At 46.8% G+C, this 27866-nt stretch overlaps 1 protein-coding gene across 1 annotated transcript in view; it reads right to left on the bottom strand.

Moving 5' to 3' along the window:
- SPMIP2 (sperm microtubule inner protein 2) overlaps positions 1 to 27866 on the bottom strand; it is a 108400-nt gene that overhangs the window by 10159 nt on the left and 70375 nt on the right. Inside the window, exons 3-4 of the mRNA XM_063920464.1 lie at positions 25946 to 26004; positions 3902 to 4064 (exon numbers count right to left, since the gene is read on the bottom strand). Of these exons, the coding sequence (XP_063776534.1) occupies positions 3902 to 4064; positions 25946 to 26004 (222 nt within the window). The remainder of the gene's footprint in view (positions 1 to 3901; positions 4065 to 25945; positions 26005 to 27866) is intronic.

Raw genomic sequence — 27866 nt, 5'->3', positions numbered from 1 at the left:
CTCTGGTAACACCGTGGGTGTACCAGTCGGTGTATGTGTTCCCTTCTCTGCCTCTCATACCCAGGGTAATGAGAATAATAAGAAGGAGAGGAGTAAGAACTATACTCATTGTTCCGGGTGGCCAAGAAGAGCTTGGTACCCAGAACTCCAAGAAATGATCTCAGAGGACCCATGGCCTCTGCCGCTCAGACAGGACCTGCTGCAGCAGGGGGCCTGTCTGTTCCAAGACGTACCGCGGCTGCGTTTGACGGCATGGCGGTTGGACGCCGGATCCTGAAGGAAAAGGGCATTCCGGAGGAAGTTTTCCCTACGCTATTTAAAGCTAGGAAAGAAGTGAACGCAAACCTTTATCACCGCATATGGCGGAAATATGTTGCGTGCTGTGAGGCCAGTAAGGCCCCAAAGGAGGAATTTCAGCTAGGTCGATTTCTGCACTTCCTACAAGTCAGAGGTGACTATGGGCCTAAAATTAGGTTCCATTAAGGTCCAGTTTTCGGCTCTATCGATTTTCTTCCAAAATATAACTGGCTTCACTGCCTGAAGTTCAGACTTTTGTTAAGGGAGTGCTGCATAGTCAGCCCCCGTTTGTGCCTCCAGTGGCACCATGGGATCTCAACGTAGTTTTGGATTTCCTGAAGTCGCATTGAGTTGAGCCACTTAACTTCGTAGAGCTACAATACATCACGTGGAAAGTGGTCATGCTGTGGGCCTTGGCGTCGGCCAGGCGTGTATCAGAATTGGCGGCTTTGTAAAAAGACCTTATCTGTATTTTATATGGATAAGGCGGAATTGAGGTCTCGTTCCCAATTCCTTCCTCAGGTGGTTGCAGTTTTTCATGTGAACCAACCTATTGTGGTGCCTGCGGCTACTTGGGACTTGGAGGATTCCAAGTTTCTGGACGTAGTCAGGGCCCTGAAAAGTATATGTTTCCAGGACGGCTGGAGTCAGGAAAACTGACTCGCTATTTATCCTGTATGCACCCAACAAGCTCGGTGCTCCTGCTTCTAAGCAGACTATTACTCGCTGGATCTGTAGCACGATTCAACTTGCACATTCTGCGGCTGGACTGCCGCACCCTAAATCTGTAAAAGCCCATTCCACGAGGAAAGTGGGCTCTTCTTGGGCGGCTGCCTGAGGGGTCTCGGCTTTACAAATTTGCCGAGCTGTTACTTGGTCGGGTTCAAACACTTTTGCAAGAGTCTACAAGTTTGTTACCCTGGCTGAGGAGGACCTAGAGTTTGCTCATTCGGTGCTGCAGAGTCATCCGCACTCTCCCGCCCGTTTGGGAGCTTTGGTATAATCCCCATGGTCCTTACGGAGTCCCCAGCATCCACTTTTGACGTTAGAGAAAATAAGATTTTACTCACCGGTAAATCTATTTCTCGTAGTCCGTAGTGGATGCTGGGCGCCCATCCCAAGTGCGGATTGTCTGCAATACTTGTATATAGTTATTGCCTAACTAAAGGGTTATTGTTGAGCCATCTGTTGAGAGGCTCAGTTGTTATCATACTGTTAACTGGGTATAGTATCACGAGTTAAACGGTGTGATTGGTGTGGCTGGTATGAGTCTTACCCGGGATTCAAAATCCTTCCTTATTGTGTCAGCTCTTCCGGGCACAGTATCCTAACTGAGGTCTGGAGGAGGGTCTTAGTGGGAAGAGCCAGTGCACACCAGGTAGTCCTAAAGCTTTGTTTAGTTATGCCCAGTCTCCTGCGGAGCCGCTAATCCCCATGGTCCTTACGGAGTCCCCAGCATCCACTACGGACTACGAGAAATAGATTTACCGGTGAGTAAAATCTTATTTTTCTTCTTGTTTTGTGTGTGCTGGTTCGAATCTCACCACTATCTTTTTCTGAATCCTCAAATCTCTCAAGATCTGTCCGTTTCCTCGGTCTAGTAGGAGGGGCATAGAGGGAGGAGCCAATGCACACTATTGATTTCTTAAAGTGCCCAAGGCTCCTAGTGGACCTGTCTATACCCCATGGTACTAATGTGGACCCCAGTATCCTTTACGGACTACGAGAAAAGGATTTACCGGTAAGTAATTAAAATCCTATTTTTGCCAACTTTATTATTTTTTTTGTTTCTCTTCTATAGCCTTCTAAAAAGGAAAAATCAAGGTGCCCTCTGTGGGGGAAGGGGATTCATGCATTGTCACAAAGCACTATACTGTACTACACATACAGGTGGCCATAATAATGCAATTTGCTGTGAATAACGCACGCATACCCACCCATCCCCTAATTTCACAAGGGAGTGCATGGGAAAGGGACTTGCTCCAGGACTTGGTGGGGAATACCTTACATTCTGTAGTCTGGAGGGTCTGGGAGAGTCGGCAGCTGTAATCTGTGTGTGTTATCAGGGGTGAAGCTAGCAGCGGTGCAGCCAGTGGAATGCACCCGGACCCACTGCAATGAAGGGGGCCACAGCTGGCAGCATTTAATGAGTCAGCCTGTCTCATTAAATGCCCAGCGCTGCACCATGGGCTGGAACAAAGAATTGGCTATAGCAGTGGCGTAGGGGGCACGCCGGACCAATGCATCAACTACCCCAGGGAGAAGCCCCGCACCATGCGCACTGACCACCCACCACTCTGCCCTACAAAGAAGGCCTCCATGCCACACCGACCGCTGCATTGGGGCATCGCCTACACCAGGGAGAGGCCCCCTGCACCGACTGCTGCGCCCTGCAGGGCTTCCGCCCCTGTAAGCCGTGATACATTATCAAGTAGTCATTAGCCTTTATATAACATAGCCTGGTGATGGCAGTGATACATTACCATGTGGTCATTATCCTGTCTATAACAACCTGGTGATGATACATTATCATGTGGTCATTATCCTGTATATAACATAACCTGGTGATGAAACATCATGTGGTCATTAACCTGTATATAACACAGCCTGGTGATGATACATTATCATGTGGTCATTAGCCTATATATAACAAAGCCTGGTTATGGCAGTGATACATTATCATGTGGTCATTATCCTGTATATAACATAACCTAGTGATGATACATTATCATGTGGTCATTATCCTGTATATAACATAACCTGGTGATGAAACATCATGTGGTCATTAACCTGTATATAACACAGCCTGGTGATGATACATTATCATGTGGTCATTAGCCTATATATAACAAAGCCTGGTTATGGCAGTGATACATTATCATGTGGTCATTATCCTGTATATAACATAACCTAGTGATGATACATTATCATGTGGTCATTGTCCTGTATATAACATAGCCTGGTGGTGATACATTATCATGTGGTCATTTTCCTGTATATAACATAAACTGGTGATGATACATTATCATGTGGTCATTGGGGGTAATTCCAAGTTGATCGCAGCAGGATTTTTGATAGCAATTGGGAAAAACCATGTGCACTGCAGGGGGGGGGGGGGGGCAGATATAACATGTGCAGAAAGAGTTAGATTTGGGTGGGTTATTTTATTTCTGTACAGGGTAAATACTGGCTGCTTTATTTTTACACTGCAAATTAGATTGCAGATTGAACACACCACACCCAAATCTAACTCTCTGCACATGTTATATCTGCCTCCCCTGCATTGCACATGGTTTTGCCCAATTGCTAACAAAAATCCTGCTGCGATCAACTTGGAATTACCCCCATTGTCCTGTATATAACATAGCCTGGTGATGATACAGTATCATGTGGTCATAGTGTATATAACATAACCTGTTGATGATACATTAATATGTGGTCATTATCCTGTATATAACATAGCATGGTGATGATAATTATCATGTGGTCATTAGCCTATATATAACATAGCCTGGTGATGGCAGTGATACATTATCATGTGATAATTAGCCTGTATATAACATAGCCTGGTGATACGTTATCATGTGATCATTAGCCTGTATACCTTTGCTGGGTAGGATGGTACTGGACTGGGTGTACTGTTCTGCTCCAGCAGCGATGTCCAGCGCCCTTTAGTAAAGAAATAATCATCATATCTGTCTTGATCCCATGCTAGTGTAGCCCGTGATCCAAATCCCTGTGCATCAAGAATTTGTGGCAGGGGATGCCTACATTAAGACATGAAGATTGCACATGTACATTTAGAAAAAATCTTCTATACAATGGATTCTGTTATGCTGGGTACACACTAGACAATATTCTGAATGATATGCCCGATTCCCACATCTCAGAATGACATATTGTTTATATCGTCGAGTGTGTATGCATTATATCGTCAACGACATCCCCTGTTGGCTGTACATGCAGGTCAATCAGAGGCTGTCATTGACGATACCATGCTGCCGAATGCAGTATGGACATGTAGGGTAAACCCCATTGCTTGAATTGGTCAGTGCGGGTAATTAGCCATGGGGTACACTGTGTAGCTATTTGGATTGCCTGGCTCATGCTCAGAACATGGGACGCCCAGGTCTAGCTTAACTAGACTGACTCAGAACTCTATCCACAGGATATTAATTGGGAATAGTAACCTTTAGTGCCTGAGGCGTGGCGTGTGAAGTGAGCCCACAAGGTTACACGTTGTAATGTTCTGAATACATTTTTTTTTTTTACATTATTTTTCTTTTATTGAGCTTTCACACGTGACAAGTAGGTTATTCAATTTTCAACATAGTAAGATATAAACACATGGGTTCAATTGTATAACAATATGAAATGACAAAATAAAAAATAGCTATAAAATCACTGTACTGACACATATTAAGTAGAATAATTTAATGTAGCAATATGCAAAGTATAAAATAATACTGAACTAAAGTTAAATGAACATTACTATGATTATGCCAGTATCCGGACTCCAGGTCGACAACAAAAAGGTCGACACACCTTAGGTCGACACACCTTAGGTCGACGTGAACAAAAGGTCGACAGGAACAAGGTCGACATGGAAAAAGTTTTTGGGAGTTTTTCACCATTTTTTCTTTTTTGGAACCTTTTTATACTTAACGATCCACGTGGACTACGATTGGAACGGTAATCTGTGCCGAGCGGAGCGAAGGCACCATGCCCGAAGCATGTCGAGCGAAGCGAGCCATGCGAGGGGACGCGGTGCACTAATTGGGGTTCCCGGTCACTCTACGAAGAAAACGACACCAAAGAAACATAAAAAACTCATGTCGACGTTTTTCCATGTCGACCTTGTTCCTGTCGACCTTTTGTCCATGTCGACCTAAGGTGTGTTGACCAATTGGCGTCGACATAAGGTGTGTCGACCTTTTTGTTGTCGACCTGGAGTCCCAGACCCGATTATGCCAGTTACAGCTGCTATAGTGCTCAGAGGTGCACGTTTATTGCTTCTCAGTAGACATTTCCTTCATGAACAGCAGAGGGCGCTAAAGAGCTAACATGTGGGGAGTTCTCTCTTCCTGCTAATACATCATAGGCACTATCCTAATAGATCCCATCTGGGCCTTGATCCTCACAGACAAGTTAAATTAAACATAAATATTTTTCTTCCACACAAGAGCATTCCATTTATTCCCAGTCACTGAAAAAAGGGTGAAATAAAAAATATTTTGCAAACTACTCTCTTAATATATGTGCAAGTTTTATATAGAACTTTAGTCATCAATTTCAGTTTAAACACTACCAACTTGTCGGGGGAGGGGGAGGGGGTGGTATAACTATTTATTATGTGTAAACTGGGGTAATGCTATAAAGGAGAAACTGCTGAATTGGATACTTATCTTATTGCAATTAATGCCACAATTCTTTTGGTATTTTATGAAAGACATTAATATGACACATTGTAATGCAAGAACAGGTCAGGGGGCTGTGACAATATGCACAAGATCTTTTTTTTTTTTACTCCCAGCAAAACTAAACTGAAAGCACATGTTTTAGTACTGGATGTATGGGGCCATTATTCATAGTAGGAAATGAATATTTTATAATAAATTAAATCCATTTTGCAATCCCAGACATTGCTGACTAGGGGAAGCCAAGAGGATATGCTATTATCATAGCCGAAGCTAGACTTTCATTCCTCGGGCCAAAACACCCTGCATGACAGTGAATAAGATAAATTACACAACTGTTATGTAGTAACCAGAAAATAAGTAAACACTGCTTCCACAATAAAATAAAAAATAATAAAATAAACACCCAACAATAGTTAAATACACAGTTATACCGCCAGCGTAAACTGGTAAAGTGTTTGTCTAGCCAATCTGCCTTAAGGTGTGTACACACAGTGCCAATTTTCTTACGATTTTGATTATATAGTCAAAATCGTAAGAAAATATAGTGCATATCACACCGTGTGTATAGCCCTTGTGATGTCGATGCGCGGTCCCGCAGGATCTGCATCACAAGGAAAAATAGACTGTGCAGGCAGCCCAACATTGACTATATCAGCGGGGCCAGACTCCGGCCCCATCGAATAGGCAGTGTCAGGCTGTTCGGCGCATCGCGCCGTTTGTACACGTTTTTATACTCATACTCAGAGGCGTATCTACCACTTGGCCAGGATGGCACTCGCCAGGGGCGCCTGTAGAAGGGGGGCGCCACCCGGAGGTGCCACCTGCGGCCAAGTGGTAGAGCGCTACAGTGGGCACGGAGTGAAGCAGGTTGCACAAATTAATAACAGCGGGGTTAATTAGCGGCGAGGGGAGGAGACAGAAGCTGTGTGCTGCTGGCTCCTGACTAAAGTCCTGGCTGCAGCAGTTCCTGTTACAGCATAACGCTCCCCTCAGCTGCTGCACACCCAAGTCACTCCCTCCTCTGTCCCTTTGAACGTAGTTAGCCCGACCCCCCTGGAGGCGGAGATCCGGCCCAGGGCCAATGCCACCACGGCAGCGTGAGGAGGTGCCTGCAAGGAATCACACCGCGGAAGGAGGAGAGAGTGAGGCTGGAGACTGATGGACAGCCCCCTGCTGAGACACCATGGTGAGTCCATGTCCCAAGAAGTTTGTGGCAGCCGTCTGTGTGGAGGAGGTGTGATTTGTGTAGGTGACATACACAATACTGTACATCAGTACCTGCAATTATCCCACATTTACAGTATGTGTGCGGTTAGTGTGTGTGTGTGTGGGGGGGGGGGGGGGGGGGGCGTGTCAGTATCAGTTTGGGGAGTGGGCATGTGTATATGGGAGCTGTCAGTGTGGAGGGGAGGAAGGGGGGATTGGTGTGATGGAGCTGTCAGTGTGGAGGGAATGAAGGGGGGATTAGTGTGATGGAGCTGTCAGTGGGGGGGGGATTGGTGTGATGGAGCTGTCAGTGTGGAGGGGAGGAAGGGGGGATTGGTGTGATGGAGGTATCAGTGTGGAGGGGAGGAAGGGGGGATTGGTGTGATGGAGCTGTCAGTGTGGAGGGGAGGAAGGGGGGATTGGTGTGATGGAGCTGTCAGTGTGGAGGGGAGGAAGGGGGGATTGGTGTGATGGAGCTGTCAGTGTGGAGGGGAGGAATGGGGGGATTGGTGTGATGGAGCTGTCAGTGTGGAGGGGAGGAAGGGGGGATTGGTGTGATGGAGCTGTCAGTGTGGAGGGGAGGAATGTGGGGATTGGTGTGATGGAGCTGTCAGTGTGGAGGGGAGGAAGGGGGGATTGATGTGATGGAGCGGTCAGTGTGGAGGGGAGGAAGGGGGGGATTGGTGTGATGGAGGTATCAGTGTGGAGGGGAGGAAGGGGGGATTGGTGTGATGGAGCTGTCAGTGTGGAGGGGATGAAGGGGGGATTAGTGTGATGGAGCTGTCAGTGTGGGGGGGATTGGTGTGATGGAGCTGTCAGTGTGGAGGGGAGGAAGGGGGGGATTGGTGTGATGGAGGTATCAGTGTGGAGTGGAGGAAGGGGGGATTGGTGTGATGGAGCTGTCAGTGTGGAGGGGAGGAAGGGGGGATTGGTGTGATGGAGCTGTCAGTGTGGAGGGGAGGAATGGGGGGATTGGTGTGATGGAGCTGTCAGTGTGGAGGGGAGGAAGGGGGGATTGATGTGATGGAGCTGTCAGTGTGGAGGGGAGGAAGGGGGGGATTGGTGTGATGGAGGTATCAGTGTGGAGGGGAGGAAGGGGGGATTGGTGTGATGGAGCTGTCAGTGTGGAGGGGAGGAAGGGGGGATTGGTGTGATGGAGCTGTCAGTGTGGAGGGGAGGAATGGGGGGATTGGTGTGATGGAGCTGTCAGTGTGGAGGGGAGGAAGGGGGGATTGGTGTGATGGAGCTGTCAGTGTGGAGGGGAGGAATGTGGGGATTGGTGTGATGGAGCTGTCAGTGTGGAGGGGAGGAAGGGGGGATTGATGTGATGGAGCGGTCAGTGTGGAGGGGAGGAAGGGGGGGATTGGTGTGATGGAGGTATCAGTGTGGAGGGGAGGAAGGGGGGATTGGTGTGATGGAGCTGTCAGTGTGGAGGGGAGGAAGGGGGGATTGGTGTGATGGAGCTGTCAGTGTGGAGGGGAGGAAGAGGGGATTGGTGTGATGGAGCTGTCAGTGTGGAGGGGAGGAAGGGGGGATTAGTGGGATGGAGCTGTCAGTGTGGAGGGGAGGAAGGGGGGGATTGGTGTGATGGAGCTGTCAGTGTGGAGGGGAGGAAGGGGGGATTGGTGTGATGGAGCTGTCAGTGTGGAGGGGAGGAATGGGGGGATTGGTGTGATGGAGCTGTCAGTGTGGAGGGGAGGAAGGGGGGATTGGTGTGATAGAGCTGTCAGTGTGGAGGGGAGGAAGGAGGGATTGGTGTGATAGAGCTGTCAGTGGGGAGGGGAGGAATGGGGGGATTGGTGTGATGGAGCTGTCAGTGTGGACGGGAGGAAGGGGGGATTGGTGTGATGGAGCTGTCAGTGTGGAGGGTAGGAAGGGGAGGATTGGTGTGATGGAGGTATCAGTGTGGAGGGGAGGAAGGGGGGATTGGTGTGATGGAGCTGTCAGTGTGGAAGGGGGGATTGGTGTGATAGAGCTGTCAGTGTGGAGGGGAGGAAGGGGGGATTGATGTGATGGAGCTGTCAGTGTGGAGGGGAGGAAGGGGGGGATTGGTGTGATGGAGGTATCAGTGTGGAGGGGAGGAAGGGGGGATTGGTGTGATGGAGCTGTCAGTGTGGAGGGGAGGAAGGGGGGATTGGTGTGATGGAGCTGTCAGTGTGGAGGGGAGGAAGGGGGGATTGGTGTGATGGAGCTGTCAGTGTGGAGGGGAGGAAGGGGGATTAGTGGGATGGAGCTGTCAGTGTGGAGGGGAGGAAGGGGGGATTGGTGTGATGGAGCTGTCAGTGTGGAGGGGAGGAAGGGGGGATTGGTGTGATGGAGCTGTCAGTGTGGAGGGGAGGAAGGGGGGGATTGGTGTGATGGAGGTATCAGTGTGGAGGGGAGGAATGGGGGATTGGTGTGATGGAGCTGTCAGTGTGGAGGGGAGGAAGGGGGGATTGGTGTGATGGAGCTGTCAGTGTGGAGGGGAGGAATGGGGGGATTGGTGTGATGGAGCTGTCAGTGTGGAGGGGAGGAAGGGGGGGATTGGTGTGATGGAGGTATCGGTGTGGAGGGGAGGAATGGGGGATTGGTGTGATGGAGCTGTCAGTGTGGGAGTGGGAAGAGTTGTCAGTGGGGGAGATATGTGTCTGTTTAGATTTGTGAGTATGAGGGTAACGTGTGTTTGAGAGTTTTCGGGGGGGCACATTGTTCATAATTAAGTGTTTTGACAAGGAGAACTACATCTCCCAGCATCTGCAGCGTGCTGGAGATGCTAATAAGCTTTATCAAAAAGTTAAGAACGCTTATTGCTTGTAAGACTGGCTGGTATTAAGGGAGAGCTGTACTGTACTGCATTTTTCCAGTGCATATGCTTGCCGGTTGAGCTGCCACATTTCACTGAACCGTCCCCAAATGTAATTGCACCCACCTCCATCCTTAGAGAGAGAAAGTTACAGCTGTTATACTGCACTAATAGTGAATTGAACGTAGTCAGCAAGTCAACAGTCCTTATGTCGACATTACAATGCCAGCACCAGTTTCCCAACTCAGTTAGGCTGCTTAAAGCATTTTTTCCCTATCCTACCACTCACTACAAGACACCTACCCCCCCCCCCCCCTCCTCACACACACACACACACACCCTTTTTGTGTGTCTTTCAGTATGCTTTGCCCACTTTCCCATTTGTTTTACTTTTTCTGGTATTTCAATCTTTCCTCCCTCCCTCTATAGTTTATCAATTGGCCACTTTCCCTGGTGCTTTGCTGTTCTTAGACTCTCTCCTCTGTCTAGACTGCAATGGTTCCCAAACTCTGTCCTCGACAGTTCATGTTTTCCAGGTCGCCTGTGGATTTTAAAAATGTGGCAGTTGGTGATAACACAGTGCAGCTGCCGTGTGAGATGGAAAACATGACCAGTTAGGTATACTTGAGGACCGAGTTTGGGAACCACTGGTCTAAAGCGTCAGTGTCTGTTGTCCACTTTGCCCTATGTCTTATTTTTCACAGTATTTCCTTTCTCTGATGTAGTGCGGAGAGGTAGTACAGTAATGTTTTACAGTGTAGTGTAACCTATAGAAGGGTCAGCAATGTAGTGTAGGGTATAGAGGTGTCAGTAATGTAGTGTACGGCATAGAGGGATAAGTAATTTAGTGTAGGGTGTAGCGATGACAGAGATGTATCGTTGGGTGCAGAGCGGTCAGTGATGTAGTGCAGAGGGGTCAGTGATGTAGTGTAGAGTATAGATGGACCAGTGATAAGAGGCGTCCGTGATGTAGTGTAGGGTGTAGAGGGGTCAGTGATGTAGTGTAGGGTGTAGAGGGGTCAGTGATGTAGCGTAGGTTGTAGAGGGGTCAGTGATGTAGCGAAGGGTGTAGAGGGGTCAGTGATGTAGCGTAGGGTGTAGAGGGGTCAGTGATGTAGCGTAGGGGAGTCAGTGATGTAGCGTAGGGTGTAGAGGGGTCAGTGATGTAGCGTAGAGTGTAGGGGGGTCAGTGATGTAGAGTAGGGTATAGATAGACCAGCGATATAGCGTAGGGTGTAGAGGGGTCAGTGATGTAGCGTAGAGTGTAGGGGGGTCAGTGATGTAGAGTAGGGTATAGATAGACCAGCGATATAGCGTAGGGTGTAGAGGGGTCAGCGATGTAGTGTAGATTATAGAGGGGTCAGTAAAGATACTAATCCCAGGTACTTACTACACTTATTGAATGAAAACACAAACTGCAGGAAAAAGTATGCAATCTGGCTCAAAGAAAAAAAGCAAAGGTCAGAGGTTAATACGAGTGACCAGCGCGATGCCTTGCGCCACATAGCATTATGTTAAACTGAGATGTAAATTTTTAATATGGGGGGTGGGGACACCAAGGAAAAATTTCGCTCTGGAGAACTAGCCGTGATCACATAGTCTGGGGCGGGCAGGTTAGCTAGCCTATAGAAATCTGTTGATAGCGGAGGTTGGGGGCTGGACTGATCCAATGACTTGCAGTAAGGGTAGGCAGGGGAGGCAGAGCCTCAACTGTTATATCGAGTGTACCCCAGTTTTTTTTCACTATAAAAATTTATAGAATAATACAAAAAAGATATTTATAACTATGTAGGGTAACAAAATATGTACAACCTTGTATAATGCCCACATGAACCCTACGGTTCATATGGGATGCGGTCAACACTACAAGAGGGGTAAGCAGAGTCTTAGCAGTCACCCCCTGCGATTAGCCATAGCTGCCCCCCTGAGTTTTAGCCCTAGCCACCACCCCAGGGGGGTTAGGGTAGGGGGCAGAGGAGGGGTAAATTAATTACCCTGTCTGCATTCTAAATATCATGATGTCGCAGTTGGTCATGTGACTGCCAGTATCCTGAACGCCAGCATTTCCTAACACACCCGTTCATATATGTGTATGTAACTCTGGCTCTGATGCTAGCCCATGCCTCCTCAGCCACTGACCTCACTGCACCACACTGGGCTGTTCAATATCCATTGCTGCTCGGTTTCCTGTCTGCTGCTGCTACTGGCCAGTTCCCATTGACAGTGAGTCCCGAACAGCAATGTTTGGCAGTGTTTGGGGTGCGCAGTTGGTGCAGCCCCCCCTATTTCAAATGTGGTCTCACTGCAGCTTAACCCCCGCAACTGCCACTGGCTTGCTGTGCTCTCTCTCTGGAGGTCAGGGGGGGGGGGGGGGGGGCGCGCAAGGCCCTATTTTGCCAGGGGCGCTCGGACCCCTAGATACACCCCTGCTCATACTGTACACCTTACCCCCATTATTTGGTTATAATGTAACTTGTATGTACATTTCTGATGGTAAACTCTAAAGTGGTCTGACAACGCATGAGTTTCGAGACCTCCTCAAATATTCCTTAAGTGCTCGCTGATACGCACTTTTAATGGTCTAGAAGTTCCAAAATAAGAAGGTTCATGGGTTTACGTTGGATTAAAGGCCATTGGCGGCAGAGGGATCTGCCAGCACAATTGGCCAAGGCAGAAATGAAAACAATCTATGAGCGGGGAACATTAAAACCGGGTGGTCTGAACCTCGATTTCGAGTTCAAGTGGTTCATCTAAAAAATTTATAAAGTTAACTTAGGCTGCACTATTGCACTTTTGAATATAATGTTATCTTGGTGGTGGAACACTGGTTAATAGGGTTTCCTAATAGACTAGCAGGATTTTATATTACATTGTTTAATATGTTTTAATTATAATTTATTTCCCTGTATTTATTTGAGGAGAAATACCCCGAGCCGTTAAGAATATGTTCCGGTTTGAAAAACTATGATAATGGAAATACACCGCCTCTCTAACAGTATTTGATTCCCCCACGGCAGCTGAAATGTGGAAGATTATATATACCAAACTACGTGTGAAACGGGTTGCCATGGAGATGGAAATGTTTAATGTGACTAAAAGGCTCATAACGGGGATGGGGCGGTGACCAAATCCGGAAGTGACGCGACGGGCACGGCGGAGACTCATGGGACATGTAGGCATTGGTGGTGTATAGGAGTCTGCCATTGCCCGCCGCAAGAAAAGGGACTCTGGATTTATGTATTGAATGTAACTATAACAACAGATTGACTTCCGGAACAGGAAATGATGCAACGGGTGCAGCTGAAGACTCATGGGACTTGTAGGCATTGGTATTGTTTAGGAGTCAGCCATGCCCCCGCTGCGGGATAGGTGATTTGAAATGCTTATGTATGTTAGTAACCGGAAGAGGGGTCTTGTGGGATTTGTAGTTCAATTAAGACAAACAGAAATCAGCTGTATGTGAGGATTTCAATTGGTTAGAGCAAGTTTAAAAAGGATTACAGGGATTGTATGGACATTCACTTTGGATCACATACCTTGAAATAGACATGGGGATATTGTGTTGAAACGCGTTGGTGTTGAGCAGGAGGTTTCCCAGAGCGACTGCAGACGAGGACGTCGGCTGACCATTGAAGTCCTGGAGCATGCTGTGATTAATCCTGGGGCTACATGATAAGCTTACTAAGAACTGTCGGTTGCCAGTTCTTAAGGAAAGCCAGTAATTGTATACTTTGCAGTTGTTAAAGGATATCCTGCAGTGATTGTCCAGATTTATGTTTTATCTACGTTTTAGAAAGTTTAATTAAAAATTGTGCTTCACTATATGCACTTTTTTGTGTCTTTCTCCTGGTTTAATGCTGATGAATAACCTGAGGAGGGGAGAGGCTTCCAATCCAATGAAGGATATGGTGATACTATAAGCGCATTTACGCTTATAGTATCACCATATCCACATTTCTGTGTTTCATATATTGGTGTTGGTGAAGGAGTGAGCGTGACTTCAAGAGATTGTCACATATAGAAGCTGCTATTTAGCGCACCTGTGGTTTTCCTACAAACTTTTCTCTCCATTGTGATATTATTGGCAGCAACTACAGTATTTTATTGTGAGCGCGGTTAAGACCACTTTCTTTGTTACAGCACCTGGGCTGCCGGCCTGGAAGCTCCGAGATGACTAATGTAATGGATAGAGTGGGTGATATCGCGGAGGGTAATGTCTGGACGCTGAATCAATGTAAAAGGTGACCGCGATGTGCAGTGGGTGTGCAGTGTCACTGACACTGCACAGCACTCTCACTGACACTGCACAGCACTCTCACCTTTTTCTTTGATTCAGTGAGTCAGTCAGTTCTGCCAGCCAGTCACTATTGTTAGCGCCGGTGTCTCAACGCATCGCATTACAGGGAAGTAGACGCACTAAATAAACTACAGCTCCCAGCAGCCCTTAGTGCCGGAGCACTCCCCCACCCGCGGCACCTCTGCACCCACCCCTCCCCCATCCGCGGCACCCCTGCAACTGCTCCTCCCCCACCCGCGGCGGCTCCGGACCCCCACCTGCAGAACCCACACAACCACACTCCCCCACCCGCGGCACCCCAGCAAACGCCCCTCCCCCACCTGCGGCACCCCCGGACCCCATCCGTGTCTCCCCTGCACCCGCCACTCCCCCAACCACAGCACCTACTATGTGATTCATTAGGCCCTGTGTGTGCTGTTCAAGCCGTTGCAAGGGGCTACGACCCCTTAACCATTGCACGCCCTTTGTCCGTACAATATGTAACCACTCACACAATTATGATTGGAGGTAATACTCCATATAATAAAAATATTGCACGCCACAAGAGCCCCTTATGACGGTGTGAAGAGCGCCCGTTTTTGCTTAATTCCAGAATCTTAATTTCACATAGCCCCAAACAGACCGGAAGTGACGTCAGTACTTCTGGCCGATGGAACGCAAATGTGGGAAGCGCGGGCGGCTGCGGTGCATCGCACTGTGGCATTACGCTCCCGCCCGCTGCCCCGTTGCCTATGTCTCTAATACAACACTACGCTGGCTCTTACTTAAGGTGACAATACTGTAGCGTGTGGTCCGCTGTTGCACTTCCGGTATTACCGGAAGTGAGGGATGCGTTCCAAGATGCATTCCAGCTACAGTAGCACGCCCACCCCCTCTCGGAGGGGCGGGATTGGCGCTGGTTTCAAGCTGTAGAGGGTATTTAAACAGGGTCCTGGGAGGCTCTGTCCCTGATTCCAGTTCCCTGCTTGATATCTATGACTGCTGTTGACATGTCAACTCTGTTGTGAATACCTTGAAAAAGGTCCTGGCGAGGACCGAAATGTTGGCGAACCTTTGCATACCCCATGGAACTCTGAGATACCTATTCCATTAATAAATGTTTTTTTGATGTTCTCTACTTTTGAAGTCTGGAGAGTGCTATCATTCCCACATATTCTGGGAAATACTGCACAGTACTATGGGTCCCACCTTTTAGTGGGTTGGACTTTGATTTGGCACCCCAGCTGTTGATTTGGATGAGTGAGAGTGCGGGATTTCATATATATATATATATATATATATATATATGTAGAAAGGAAATGACACAGCGCCACTTGCGAGGTGGGTTCTCAGTAAAAAATGAAATAATAAAATTGCTAAAAAAACACACGCAACCTTGTTAGAAGGTGTCCGCCAACCCTTAAGAGCGCAATGCTGGTACAGTACTGCTGGGAAAAATCTAAAAGTGGGGGAATAAGGGTACTGGCGACTGGTGTTGTTTAAAAGGCAATAGGTAAAAAGATAGATTTAAAAGCCAAAAACTATATAATAATACAAACAAGCTTTAATATCACATAAAGGCGGATCAAAACATGAAAACACTGATAAAATCTTATGAGCATAAAAGGTCTTAGTAAAAAGTAAGGACTTCTAACTTATCTTTTAAAATAGGCAAGGGAGTCACCACAGGGAGCCCAACGCGTTTCGTCACAGCAGACTTCTTGAAGAAAAGACAGCACTACAGGATTTGTTATAAATACTTACAGTCAGGTCCATAAATATTGGGACATCAACACAATTCTTGTATTTTGGGCTCTGTACACCACCACAATGGATTTGAAATGAAACACACAAGATGTGCTTTAACTGCAGACTTTCCGCTTTAATTTGAGGGTATTTACATCCAAATCAGGTGAACGGTGTAGGAATTACAACGGTTTCTATATGTGCCTCCCACTTTTTAAGTGACTAAAAGTAATGGGACAAACTAAACAATCCTAAATCAAACTTTCACTTTTTAATACTTTGTTGCAAATCCTTTGCAGTCAATTACAGCCTGAAGTCTGGAACGCATAGACATGACCAGACGATGAGTTTCATCCCTGGTGATGCTCTGCCAAGCCTCTACTGCAAATGTCTTCAGTTCTTGCTTGTTCATGGGGCATTTTCCCTTCAGTTTTGTTTTCATCAAGAGAAATGCATGCTCAATCGGATTCAGGTCAGGTGATTGACTTGGCCATGGCATAACATTGCACTTACTGTATTTGCCTTAAAAAACTCTTTGGTTGCTTTCGCTGTATGCTTCGGGTCATAGTCCATCTGCACTGTGAAGCGCCGTCCAATGAGTTCTGAAGCATTTGACTGAATATGAGCAGATAATATTGCCCGAAACACTTCAGAATTCATCCTGCTGCTTTTGTCAGCATTCACATTATCAATAAATACAAGGGAACCAGTTCCATTGGCAGCCATACATGCCCACACCATGACACTACCATCACCATGCTTCACTGACGAGGTGCTATGTTTTGGATCATGAGCAGTTCCTTTCCTTCTCCATACTCTTCTCTTCTCATCACTCTGGTACAAGTTGATCTTTGTCTCATCTGGCCATAGGATGTTGTTCCAGAACTGTAAAGGCTTTTTTTAGATGTTGTTTGGCAAACTATGGTTTACATCTTGTGGTGAACCCTCTATATTCACTCTTGTGAAGTCTTCTCTTGATTGTTGACTTTGACACATATACACCTACCTCCTGGAGAGTGTTCTTGATCTGGCCAACTGTTGTGAAGGGGGTTTTCTTCAGCAGGGAAATAATTATTCTGTCATCCACCACAGTTGTTTTCCGTGGTCTTCTGGGTCTTTTGGTGTTGCTGAGCTCTCCGGTGCATTCTTTCTTTTTAAGACTGTTCCAAATAGTTGATTTGGCCACACCTAATGTTTTTGCTATCTCTCTGATGGGTTTGTTTTGATTTTTCAGCCTAATTATGGCTTGCTTCACTGATAGTGGCAGCTCTTTGGATCTCATATTGAGAGTCGACAGCAACAGATTCCAAATGCAAATGTCACACCTGGAATCTACTCCAGACCTTTTACCTGCTTAATTGATTATGAAATAACGAGGGAATAGCCCACTCCTGTCCATGAAATAGCTTTTGAGTCGATTTCCCATTACTTTTGGTCCCTTAAAAACATACTTGCCTACCTGACCCCCTCCATGAGGGAGAAAATGCTCTGTTCCTGGACTTTCCTGGTAATGTATGATTGCCTGTGGTGAAATACCTTTCTTATCAATTAACTAGCTCACCACAGGTGATGGCAATCCTACATTACCAGGAAAGTCCAGGAACAGAGCATTTTCTCCCTCATGGAGAGGGTCAGGTAGGCAAGTATGCTTAAAAAGTGTGAGGCACATATAGAAACCGTTGTAATTCCTACATTGTTCACCTGATTTGGATGTAAATACCCTCAAGTTAAAGCGGAAAGTCTGCAGTTAAAGCATATCCTGTTTGTTTCATTTCAAATCCATTGTGGTGGTGTATAGAACCCAAAATATGAGAATTGTGTCGATGTCCCAATATTTATGGACCTGACTGTATATATTGTGAAGCATGAAAAAAAACTGCATAATCATGACTTTTATATTTACATCATGTAGCTCTTAATACTAGTGATGTGCACCGGAAATTTTTCGGGTTTTGGATTCGATTCCGCGGCCGTGTTTTGGATTCGGACGCGTTTTGGCAAAACCTCCCTGAAAATTTTTTGTCGGATTCGGGTGTGTTTTGGATTCGGGTGTTTTTTTACAAAAACCCCTCAAAAACAGCTTAAATCATAGAATTTGGGGGTCATTTTGATCCCATAGTATTATTAACCCCAATAACCATAATTTCCACTCATTTTCAGTCTATTCTGAACACCTCACACCTCACAATATTATTTTTAGTCCTAAAATTTGCACCGAGGTCGCACACAAGTGGCCGACACAAACACCTGGCCCATCTAGGAGTGGCACTGCAGTGTCAGGCAGGATGGCACTTCAAAAAAATTGTCCCCAAACAGCCTTTTCCTCGCACCCCCAGTTGCGGGAGAATGTGAAGGAGGAGCTGTTGACGGGTCACGTTCCGCTTGACTTGACAATTTTCTCACCAGCAGGTCTTTGAACCTCTGCAGAATTGTGTCTGCTGGAAAGAGAGATACAACGTAGGTTTTAAATCTAGGATCGAGCACGGTGGCCAAAATGTAGTGCTCTGATTTCAACAGATTGACCACCCGTGAATCCTGGTTAAGCGAATTAAGGGCTCCATCCACAAGTCCCACATGCCTAGCGGAATCGCTCTGTTTTAGCTCCTCCTTCAATGTCTCCAGCTTCTTCTGCAAAAGCCTGATGAGGGGAATGACCTGACTCAGGCTGGCAGTGTCTGAACTGACTTCATGTGTGGCAAGTTCAAAGGGTTGCAGAACCTTGCACAACGTTGAAATCATTCTCCACTGCGCTTGAGTCAGGTGCATTCCCCCTCCTTTGCCTATATCGTGGGCAGATGTATAGGCTTGAATGGCCTTTTGCTGCTCCTCCATCCTCTGAAGCATATAGAGGGTTGAATTCCACCTCGTTACCACCTCTTGCTTCAGATGATGGCAGGGCAGGTTCAGGAGTGTTTGCTGGTGCTCCAGTCTTCGGCACGCGGTGGCTGAATGCCGAAAGTGGCCCGCAATTCTTCGGGCCACCGACAGCATCTCTTGCACGCCCCTGTCGTTTTTTAAATAATTCTGCACCACCAAATTCAATGTATGTGCAAAACATGGGACGTGCTGGAATTTGCCCAGATGTAATGCACGCACATTATTGGTGGCGTTGTCCGATGTCCCAAATCCCCAGGAGAGTCCAATTGGGGTAAGCCATTCTGCGATGATGTTCCTCAGTTTCCGTAAGAGGTTGTCAGCTGTGTGCCTCTTATGGAAAGCGGTGATACAAAGCGTAGCCTGCCTAGGAACGAGTTGGCGTTTGCGAGATGCTGCTACTGGTGCCGCCGCTGCTGTTCTTGCTGCGAGAGGCAATACATCTACCCAGTGGGCTGTCACAGTCATATAGTCCTGAGTCTGCCCTGCTCCACTTGTCCACATGTCCGTGGTTAAGTGGACATTGGGTACAACTGCATTTTTTAGGACACTGGTGACTCTTTTTCTGAGGTCTGTGTACATTTTCAGTATCGCCTGCCTAGAGAAATGGAACCTACATGGTATTTGGTACCGGGGACACAGTACCTCAAACAAGTCTCTAGTTGCCTGTGAATTAACGGTGGATACCGGAACCACGTTTCTCACCACCCAGGCTGACAAGACCTGAGTTATCCGCTTTGCAGCAGGATGACTGCTGTGATATTTCATCTTCCTCGCTAAGGACTGTTGGACAGTCAATTGCTTACTGGAAGTAGTACAAGTGGTCTTCCGACTTCCCCTCTGGGATGACGATCGACTCCCAGCAGCAACAACAGCAGCGCCAGCAGCAGTAGGCGTTACACTCAAGGATGCATCGGAGGAATCCCAGGCAGGAGAGGACTCGTCAGACTTGCCAGTGACATGGCCTGCAGGACTATTGGCTTTCCTGTGTAAGGTGGAAATTGACACTGAGGGAGTTGGTGGTGTGGTTTGCAGGAGCTTGGTTACAAGAGGAAGGGATTTAGTGGTCAGTGGACTGCTTCCGCTGTCATCCAAAGTTTTTGAACTTGTCACTGACTTCTGATGAATGCGGACCAGGTGACGTATAAGGGAGGATGTTCCTAGGTGGTTAACGTCCTTACCCCTACTTATTACAGCTTGACAAAGGCAACACACAGCTTGACACCAGTTGTCCGCATTTGTGTTGAAATAATTCCACACCGAAGAGGTGATTTTTTTGTATTTTGACCAGGCATGTCAATGGCCATATTCGTCCCACGGACAACAGGTGTCTCCCCGGGTGCCTGACTTAAACAAACCACCTCACCATCAGAATCCTCCTTGTCAATTTCCTCTTCCCGTCCAGTGTTGGGAAGGTCAGGCATCGCAACCGACACAATTGGACTCTCCTTGGGGATTTGTGATTTAGAAGAACGCACAGTTCTTTGCTGTGCTTTTGGCAGCTTAAGTCTTTTCATTTTTCTAGCGAGAGGATGAGTGCTTCCATCCTCATGTGAATCTGAACCACTAGCCATGAACATAGGCCAGGGCCTCAGCCGTTCCTTGCCACTCCGTGTCGTAAATGGCATATTGGCAAGTTTACGCTTCTCATCAGACGCTTTCAATTTTGATTTTTGGGTCATTTTACTGAACTTTTGTTTTTTGGATTTTACATGCTCTCTACTATGACATTGGGCATCGGCCTTGGCAGACGACGTTGATGGCATTTCATCGTCTCGACCATGACTAGTGGCAGCAGCTTCAGCACGAGGTGGAAGTGAATCTTGATCTTTCCCTATTTTAACCTCCACATTTTTGTTCTCCATTTTTTAATGTGTGTAATTATATGCCAGTATCAATAGCAATGGCCTACTACTATATATACTGCGCACAACTGAAATGCACCACAGGTATGGATGGATAGTATACTTGACGACACAGAGGTAGGTAGAGCAGTGGCCTTCCGTACCGTACTGCTATATATACTGGTGGTCACTGTCGGCAAACTGCAAAAGTAAAATGCACCACAGGTATAGAATCTAGGTGGATAGTATACTTGACGACACAGAGGTAGGTAGAGCAGTGGCCTTCCGTACCGTACTGCTATATATACTGGTGGTCACTGTCAGCAAACTGCAAAACTAAAATGCACCACAGGTATAGAATCTAGATGGATAGTATACTTGACAACACAGAGGTAGGTAGAGCATTGGCCTTCCGTACCGTACTGCTATATATACTGGTGGTCACTGTCAGCAAACTGCAAAACTAAAATGCACCACAGGTATAGAATCTAGATGGATAGTATACTTGACGACACAGAGGTAGGTAGAGCAGTGGCCTTCCGTACCGTACTGCTATATATACTGGTGGTCACTGTCAGCAAACTGCAAAACTAAAATGCACCACAGGTATAGAATCTAGATGGATAGTATACTTGACGACACAGAGGTAGGTAGAGCAGTGGCCTTCCGTACCGTACTGCTATATATACTGGTGGTCACTGTCAGCAAAACTCTGCACTGTACTCCTCCTATATAATACTGCTGGTCCCCAGTCCCCACAATAAAGCAGTGTGAGCACAGATATATGCAGCACACTGAGCACAGATATGGAGTGTTTTTCAGGCAGACAACGTATACTGGTGGTCTCTGGTCAGCAAAACTCTGCACTGTACTCCTCCTATATAATATACTGGTGGTCCCCAGTCCCCACAATAAAGCAGTGTGAACACAGATATATGCAGCACACTGAGCACAGATATAGAGTGTTTTTCAGGCAGACAACGTATACTGGTGGTCACTGTCAGCAAAACTCTGCACTATACTCCTCCTATATAATACTGCTGGTCTCCAGTCCCCACAATAAAGCAGTGTGAGCACAGATATATGCAGCACACTGAGCACAGATATGGAGTGTTTTTCAGGCAGACAACGTTTACTGGTGGTCACTGTCAGCAAAACTCTGCACTGTACTCCTCCTATATAATATACTGGTGGTCCCCAGTCCCCACAATAAAGCAGTGTGAGCACAGATATATGCAGCACACTGAGCACAGATATGGAGTGTTTTTCAGGCAGACAACGTATACTGGTGGTCACTGTCAGCAAAACTCTGCACTGTACTCCTCCTATATAATACAGCTGCTCCCCAGTCCCCACAATTAAGCAATAAGCACAAATATTTGCATCAACATTAATAAACGGAGAGGACGCCAGCCACGTCCTCTCCCTAACATTTCCAATGCACGAGTGAAAATGGCGGCGACGCGCGGCTGCTTATATAGAATCCGAATCTCGCGAGAATTCGACAGCGGGATGATGACGTTCGGGCGCGCTCGGGTTAACCGAGCCATACGGGAGAATCCGAGTATGCCTCGGACCCGTGTAAAATGGGTGAAGTTCGGGGGGGTTCGGTTTCCGAGGAACCGGACCCCCTCATCACTACTTAATACGTGGATGTCTTCACAGCGTCAACGTTTCTGGGCCACTAGGACCCCGTCATCAGGACAGAGGAGCAAGAGCGCTTACATATTAAACAGTCATCAGATACATAAAGAAGGGATGTTTTTCTCTTTATGTATGGAGTGCCGTGTTTTCAGTCAGTACAACTGCTGCCTGATAGGAACATTATATATATATATATATATATATATATATATATATAATGTTCCTATCTTGAACTATTGTATGCAGATACTTTGGGGATCAATCACAGACACACGTGCATAAGTGTTGCTTCACCAATCTCCTTGAAATTATTTTTTTTAAATAAGCAAAAATCCATACAGATATGGCCACTTTGACTGACCCGACTTCCAAATTAAGTAAATAGCAAAGAAAGCAACAAGTATTAATTTAAAGTATTTCCATTACCCTGCATACAGTACATCTCTCATTTCCCTCTCCCTCCATAGCTTGCGCATTGTGCCCCAATATCTCTGTCATTCCCTCAGTATCTCACTCTACCTAAATAGCTCTGTCATCTACCCTCATAGTCCTCTTACCTTTTTACTGTGGGACAGGCTTCTGCTGCAGTCTAGCTCCACTGAGTGCTCCAGCTACTATGCTGCTGAGACACGAAGTGAAGGGAACACGCCTCCTTTGAGCGTGGGTAGCGGGGCTTCTTGACGTCTCCTTGGATCACTCAGAGGTTCTAGGATTCAGATTAATCCTCATCTTGCTGGCGGGCGTGCCACTGGACTGGCCGGTGTTCCCCTGTCTTGGAGTCTTGTTTTCTAATAATGCACTAAATAGGCTAATTCAGTGGTCACATTTTTTAGGATTGCAGAGGTATTAGTGAATAAGCCTTAAGGAGTAATCATTGTTGAAATTCTGACACAAACTTAGTGGTTCTGGAATGTAAAGGCCCTATTCACATTCCAGAACCAGCTTGAACCATATCCCTGAGGAAGCTGGACTACAATGAAATGAGTTGGATGGTTCTGTGCTGCTGTCCATTTGTCATCCACTTGGAGTCCATACACTAGCTGTGGAACTCCCACTCATTAGAGTAAAGCATGAGATTTGGGAAGATAACATCCTTCAGGAGTTTGGTGAACTAATATAATATGTGCATCAAGATTGTCCATTCAAAGTATGCTGCCTTTTTACATCTTTCACCCACCTTCTCCTCCTCACTGACAGACTCATAGCTACAGAATTACAATTCTACTCCCACTGGTGGCTGTCCTCCGGATACTCTGGTTTCCTCCCACAAAAATATACTGGTAGGTTAATTGACTCCCAACAACAACAAAAAAACTGGGAACTGTTATTGTATAAGTGTGTGTATGTACAGATGTGTCCTCACTGATCTTACATGTGATGGGTACGCATGTGTATACACATAATGTGTAAGATTAGCTGCACCGAGCTGCGACTAGTCGCACCTGTGACTTTAACCGCTATAAACGTATAGCAGACACACAGGGCCGGTGCTAGGGTGTTCGGCGCCCCCCTGCAAACTATAAATGTGCGCCCTCCCATATTCCTTTGGCGCGCGCCGGGAAAAGGGGTGTGCTCTCACAAGTAAGGGGCATGGCCACACAATAGTACCCCCATTTAAAATTACGCCACAATGTAGCACAATATTATTAATCTTATACGTAATGCCCCAACCGTAGTAGTAGCGTCCTTATATGTAATGCACCCCAGTAATAGTAACATCCTTATACATAATGCCCCCCCAGTAATAGTAACATCCTTATACATAATGCCCCCCAGTAGTAGTAGTGTCCTTATACATAATGCCCCCCAGTAGTAGTAGTGTCCTTATACATAATGCCCCCCAGTAGTAGTAGTGTCCTTATACATAATGCACCCCCAGCAGTAGTAGTGTCCTTATACATAATGCCCCCCCAGTAGTAGTAGCATCCTTACCCATAATCCCCCCCGTAGTAGTAGTGTCCTTATACGTAATACCCCCCAGTAGTAGTAGCGTCCTTATACGTAATTCCCCCCTAGAAGTAGTAGCGTCCTTATACGTAATGCCCCCCCAGTAGTAGTAGCGTCCTTATACGTAGTGCACCCCTGTAGTAATAGCGTCCTTATACGTAATGCCCCCCACAGTAGTAGTAGCGTCCTTATACGTAATGCCCCCCCCCCGTAGTAGTAGCGTCTTTATAAGTAATGCCCCCCCCCCAGTAGTAGTAGCGTTCTTACATGTAATGCCTCCTCCAGTAGTAGCGTCCATAAAGCGCGCGCACAGACATACCTCTCACACACACACACACACACACACACACACACACACAATTCACACATATATACACACACATACACACCCACCATATACACACACTTCTCTCTCACCCTCCACTTACCTAAGCCAGTCTCCCTCTGTACAGCAGCCTGGTCCGTGTAGCTCCGCCCCCTTCTGGCCCGTTTAACCACGCCCCCTTCCGGCCCGTGTAGCTCCGCCCCCTTCTGCCCCGTACTCGGCGCTGTCACACAGCACAGGTGAGGGGAGGGAGAAGGCTTTTCATGCTGCAGGTGCCCGCTGACAGTGACAGACACAGCACTGGCAGCAGCAGGAGCGGGGACAGGACGGCGCAGCAGGGAAGGGATGCAGAGCAGGGGAAGCGCCTATCCGTCCCAGCGCCTCCCTGCACTGCATCCCTTCGCTGAGCGGGTAGCGCCGGGCCTGCAGACACACTTACCTCGACTGTCTTACCTCACGTGTAAGATCAATGGGGACTCATCTGGGGACTCATCTGTACATGGGTAGACTAGATGGGCCAAGTGGTTCTTATCTACCATCACATTCTATGTTTGTATGTTTATGCGCCCCACTTTTAGCATCTCTGAGATTTCCCTCTTGCACATTTTTACAGTAAGTTTCAGATCGTACCCTGGCCCTCATTCCGAGTTGATCGCTCGGTAATTTTCTTCGCATCGCAGTGAAATTCCGCTTAGTACGCATGCGCAATATTCGCACTGCGACTGCGCCAAGTAATTTTACAATGAAGATAGTATTTTTACTCACGGCTTTTTCTTCGCTCTGGCGAACGTAGTGTGATTGACAGGAAATGGGTGTTACTGGGCGGAAACACAGCGTTTTCGGGGCGTGTGGATAAAAACGCTACCGTTTCCGGAAAAAACGCAGGAGTGGCCGGAGAAACGGGGGAGTGTCTGGGCGAACGCTGGGTGTGTTTATGACGTCAAACCAGGAACGACAAGCACTGAACTGAACGCAGATGCCGAGTAAGTCTGAAGCTACTCTGAAACTGCTAAGTAGTTTGTAATCGCAATATTGCGAATACATCGGTCACAATTTTAAGAAGCTAAGATACACTCCCAGTAGGCGTAGGCTTAGCGTGAGCAACTCTGCTAAATTCGCCTTGCGAGCGATCAACTCGGAATGAGGGCCCCTATTTGCTTGTAACATGGGGCGGAAATTTGCTAATGTCTCAGCAGCCAGGATTTGTATTGTGACGCCCAGGGACAGATTCACAGAGCACAGCAACTGCGTACAACGACACAGCATTGGCCCAGATCATTATACTGTCGCAGTCCTGGGTAACTCTGTGGTCATGCAGAATCACTATGCGAATAAGTCCTCTCTGCGGTCATTATCACTAGGGTATCGCCGCAATGTGACTGTTATGCATGCACAGTCAGCCGATAATAATCGCTCAACTCTGAGAATAACAGCGTTGCGTACATCTCTGAATCAGACCACGATGCTCTTCATTTTCAAATTAGTTTCAAATGTTATCACTCTATAAAGAGAGGCTAATAATAATGATAATTATAATAATATCCTCAGAACAAGCATCAGTGGTTCTAGACACACAGCACATACCAGGGATTTTGATATTGGTGCGCTATTTTATCTTCACAGGCTTGGCGAAAGTCTCCGATCTGAGGATGAAGAATAAAAATATGACACAGATGTAAACAATCAATAAAATATATAACATTTCCACAAAATGGTAATAATATATTTCAATGGGCAGCTGCATTTCTGGTGCATTTCCAAGTGAGTTAAACGGGGAACGGGACCATTAACCCTGAGAGAGGTTGGGCCGTGTCCCCCCCTAAGTCCCACGAAGCAGGCAGGCTGGTGCCATCCAGTCCTGCCTGAAAATAACAAACTTTAGAAAATAAATGCAGAAAACTCTTCAGGAGCTTCTAGAGACGTGACCGACTCCTCCGGTCACATTTTCTAAACTGAGTCTGGTAGGAGGGGCATAGAGGGAGGAGTCAGCGCACACAATCAATTTCTTAAAGTGCTCATGGCTCCTAGTGGACCCGTCTATACTCCATGGTACTAAATGGATTCCCAGTATTCCCTAGGACGTAAGAGAAAATATATTTCAATGGGCAGCTGCATTTCTGGTGCATTTCCAAGTGGGTTAGTAAGAATGGACTGAGCATCATTTTATTACATACAGTGCATCCGGAAAGTATTCACAGCACTTCACTTTTCCCATTTTTTGTCATGTTACAGCCTTATTCCAAAATGGAATAAATTAATTTGTTCCCTCATAATTCTACACACAATACCCCATACTGACAATGTGAAAAAAAATTCGAGATTTTTGCAAATTTATTAAAAATAAAAAAATAAGAAATCACATGTACATAAGTATTCTTAGCCTTTGTCATGAAGCTCAAAATTGAGCTCAGGTGCATCCTGTTTCCACTGATGATCCTTGAGATGTTCCTAAAGCTTAATTGTAGTCCACCTGTGGTAAATTCAGTTGATTGGACATGATTTGGAAAGGCATACACCTGTCTATATAAGGTCCCACACTTGACAGTGCATGTCTGAGCATAAACGAAGCATGAAGTCAAAGGAATTGTCTGTAGACCTCCGAGACAGGATTGTCTCGAGGCACAAATCTGGGGAATGGTACAGAAAAATATCTGCTGCTTTGAAGGTCCCAATGAGCACAGTGGCCTCCATCATCCGTAAATGGAAGAAGTTCTGAACCACCAGGACTCTTCCTGGAGCTGGGTAGCTATCTAAACTGAGCGATCGGGGGAGAAGGGCCCTAGTCAGGGAGGTGACCAAGAACCCTATGGTCACTCTGTCAGACTTACAGGATTCCTCTGTGGAGAGAGGTGAACTTTCCAGAAGGACAACCATCTCTGCAGCAATCCACCAATCAGGCCTGTATGGTAAAGTGGGCAGACGGAAGCCACTCCTTAGTAAAAAGCACATGGCAGCCGGCCTGGAGTTTGCCAAAATGCACCTGAAGGACTCTCAGACCATGAGAAACAAAATTCTCTGGTCTGATGAGACAAAGATTGAACTCTTTGGCGTGGACGCCAGGCGTCATGTTTGGAGGAAACCAGGCACCGCTTATCACCAGCCCAATACCATCCTTACAGTGAAGCATGGTGGTGGCATTTGGGGATGTTTTTCAGCGGCAGGTACTGGGAGGATAGAGGGAAAGATGCAGCAATGTACAGAGACATCCTGGATGAAAACCTGCTCCAGAGCGCTCTTGACCTCAGACTGGGGCGATGGTTCATCTTTCAGCAGGACACCGACCCTAAGCACACAGCCAAGATATCAAAGGACTGGCTTCAGGACAACTCTGTCAATGTCCTTGAGTGGCCCAACCAGAGCCCAGACTTGAATCCGATTGAAGATCTCTGGAGAGATGTGAAAATGGCTGTCCACCGACAACGCTTCTCCTCCAACCTGATGGAGCTTGAGAGGTGCTGCAACGAGGAATGGGCAAAACTGCCCAAAGATAGGTATGCCAAGCTTG

The sequence above is a fragment of the Pseudophryne corroboree genome, chromosome 1, assembly GCF_028390025.1.
Source record: "Pseudophryne corroboree isolate aPseCor3 chromosome 1, aPseCor3.hap2, whole genome shotgun sequence".
NCBI lineage: Eukaryota > Metazoa > Chordata > Amphibia > Anura > Myobatrachidae > Pseudophryne > Pseudophryne corroboree.
The sequence above is the reverse complement of the archived record's forward strand: the minus strand, read 5'-3'. Positions and strand labels throughout refer to the sequence as shown.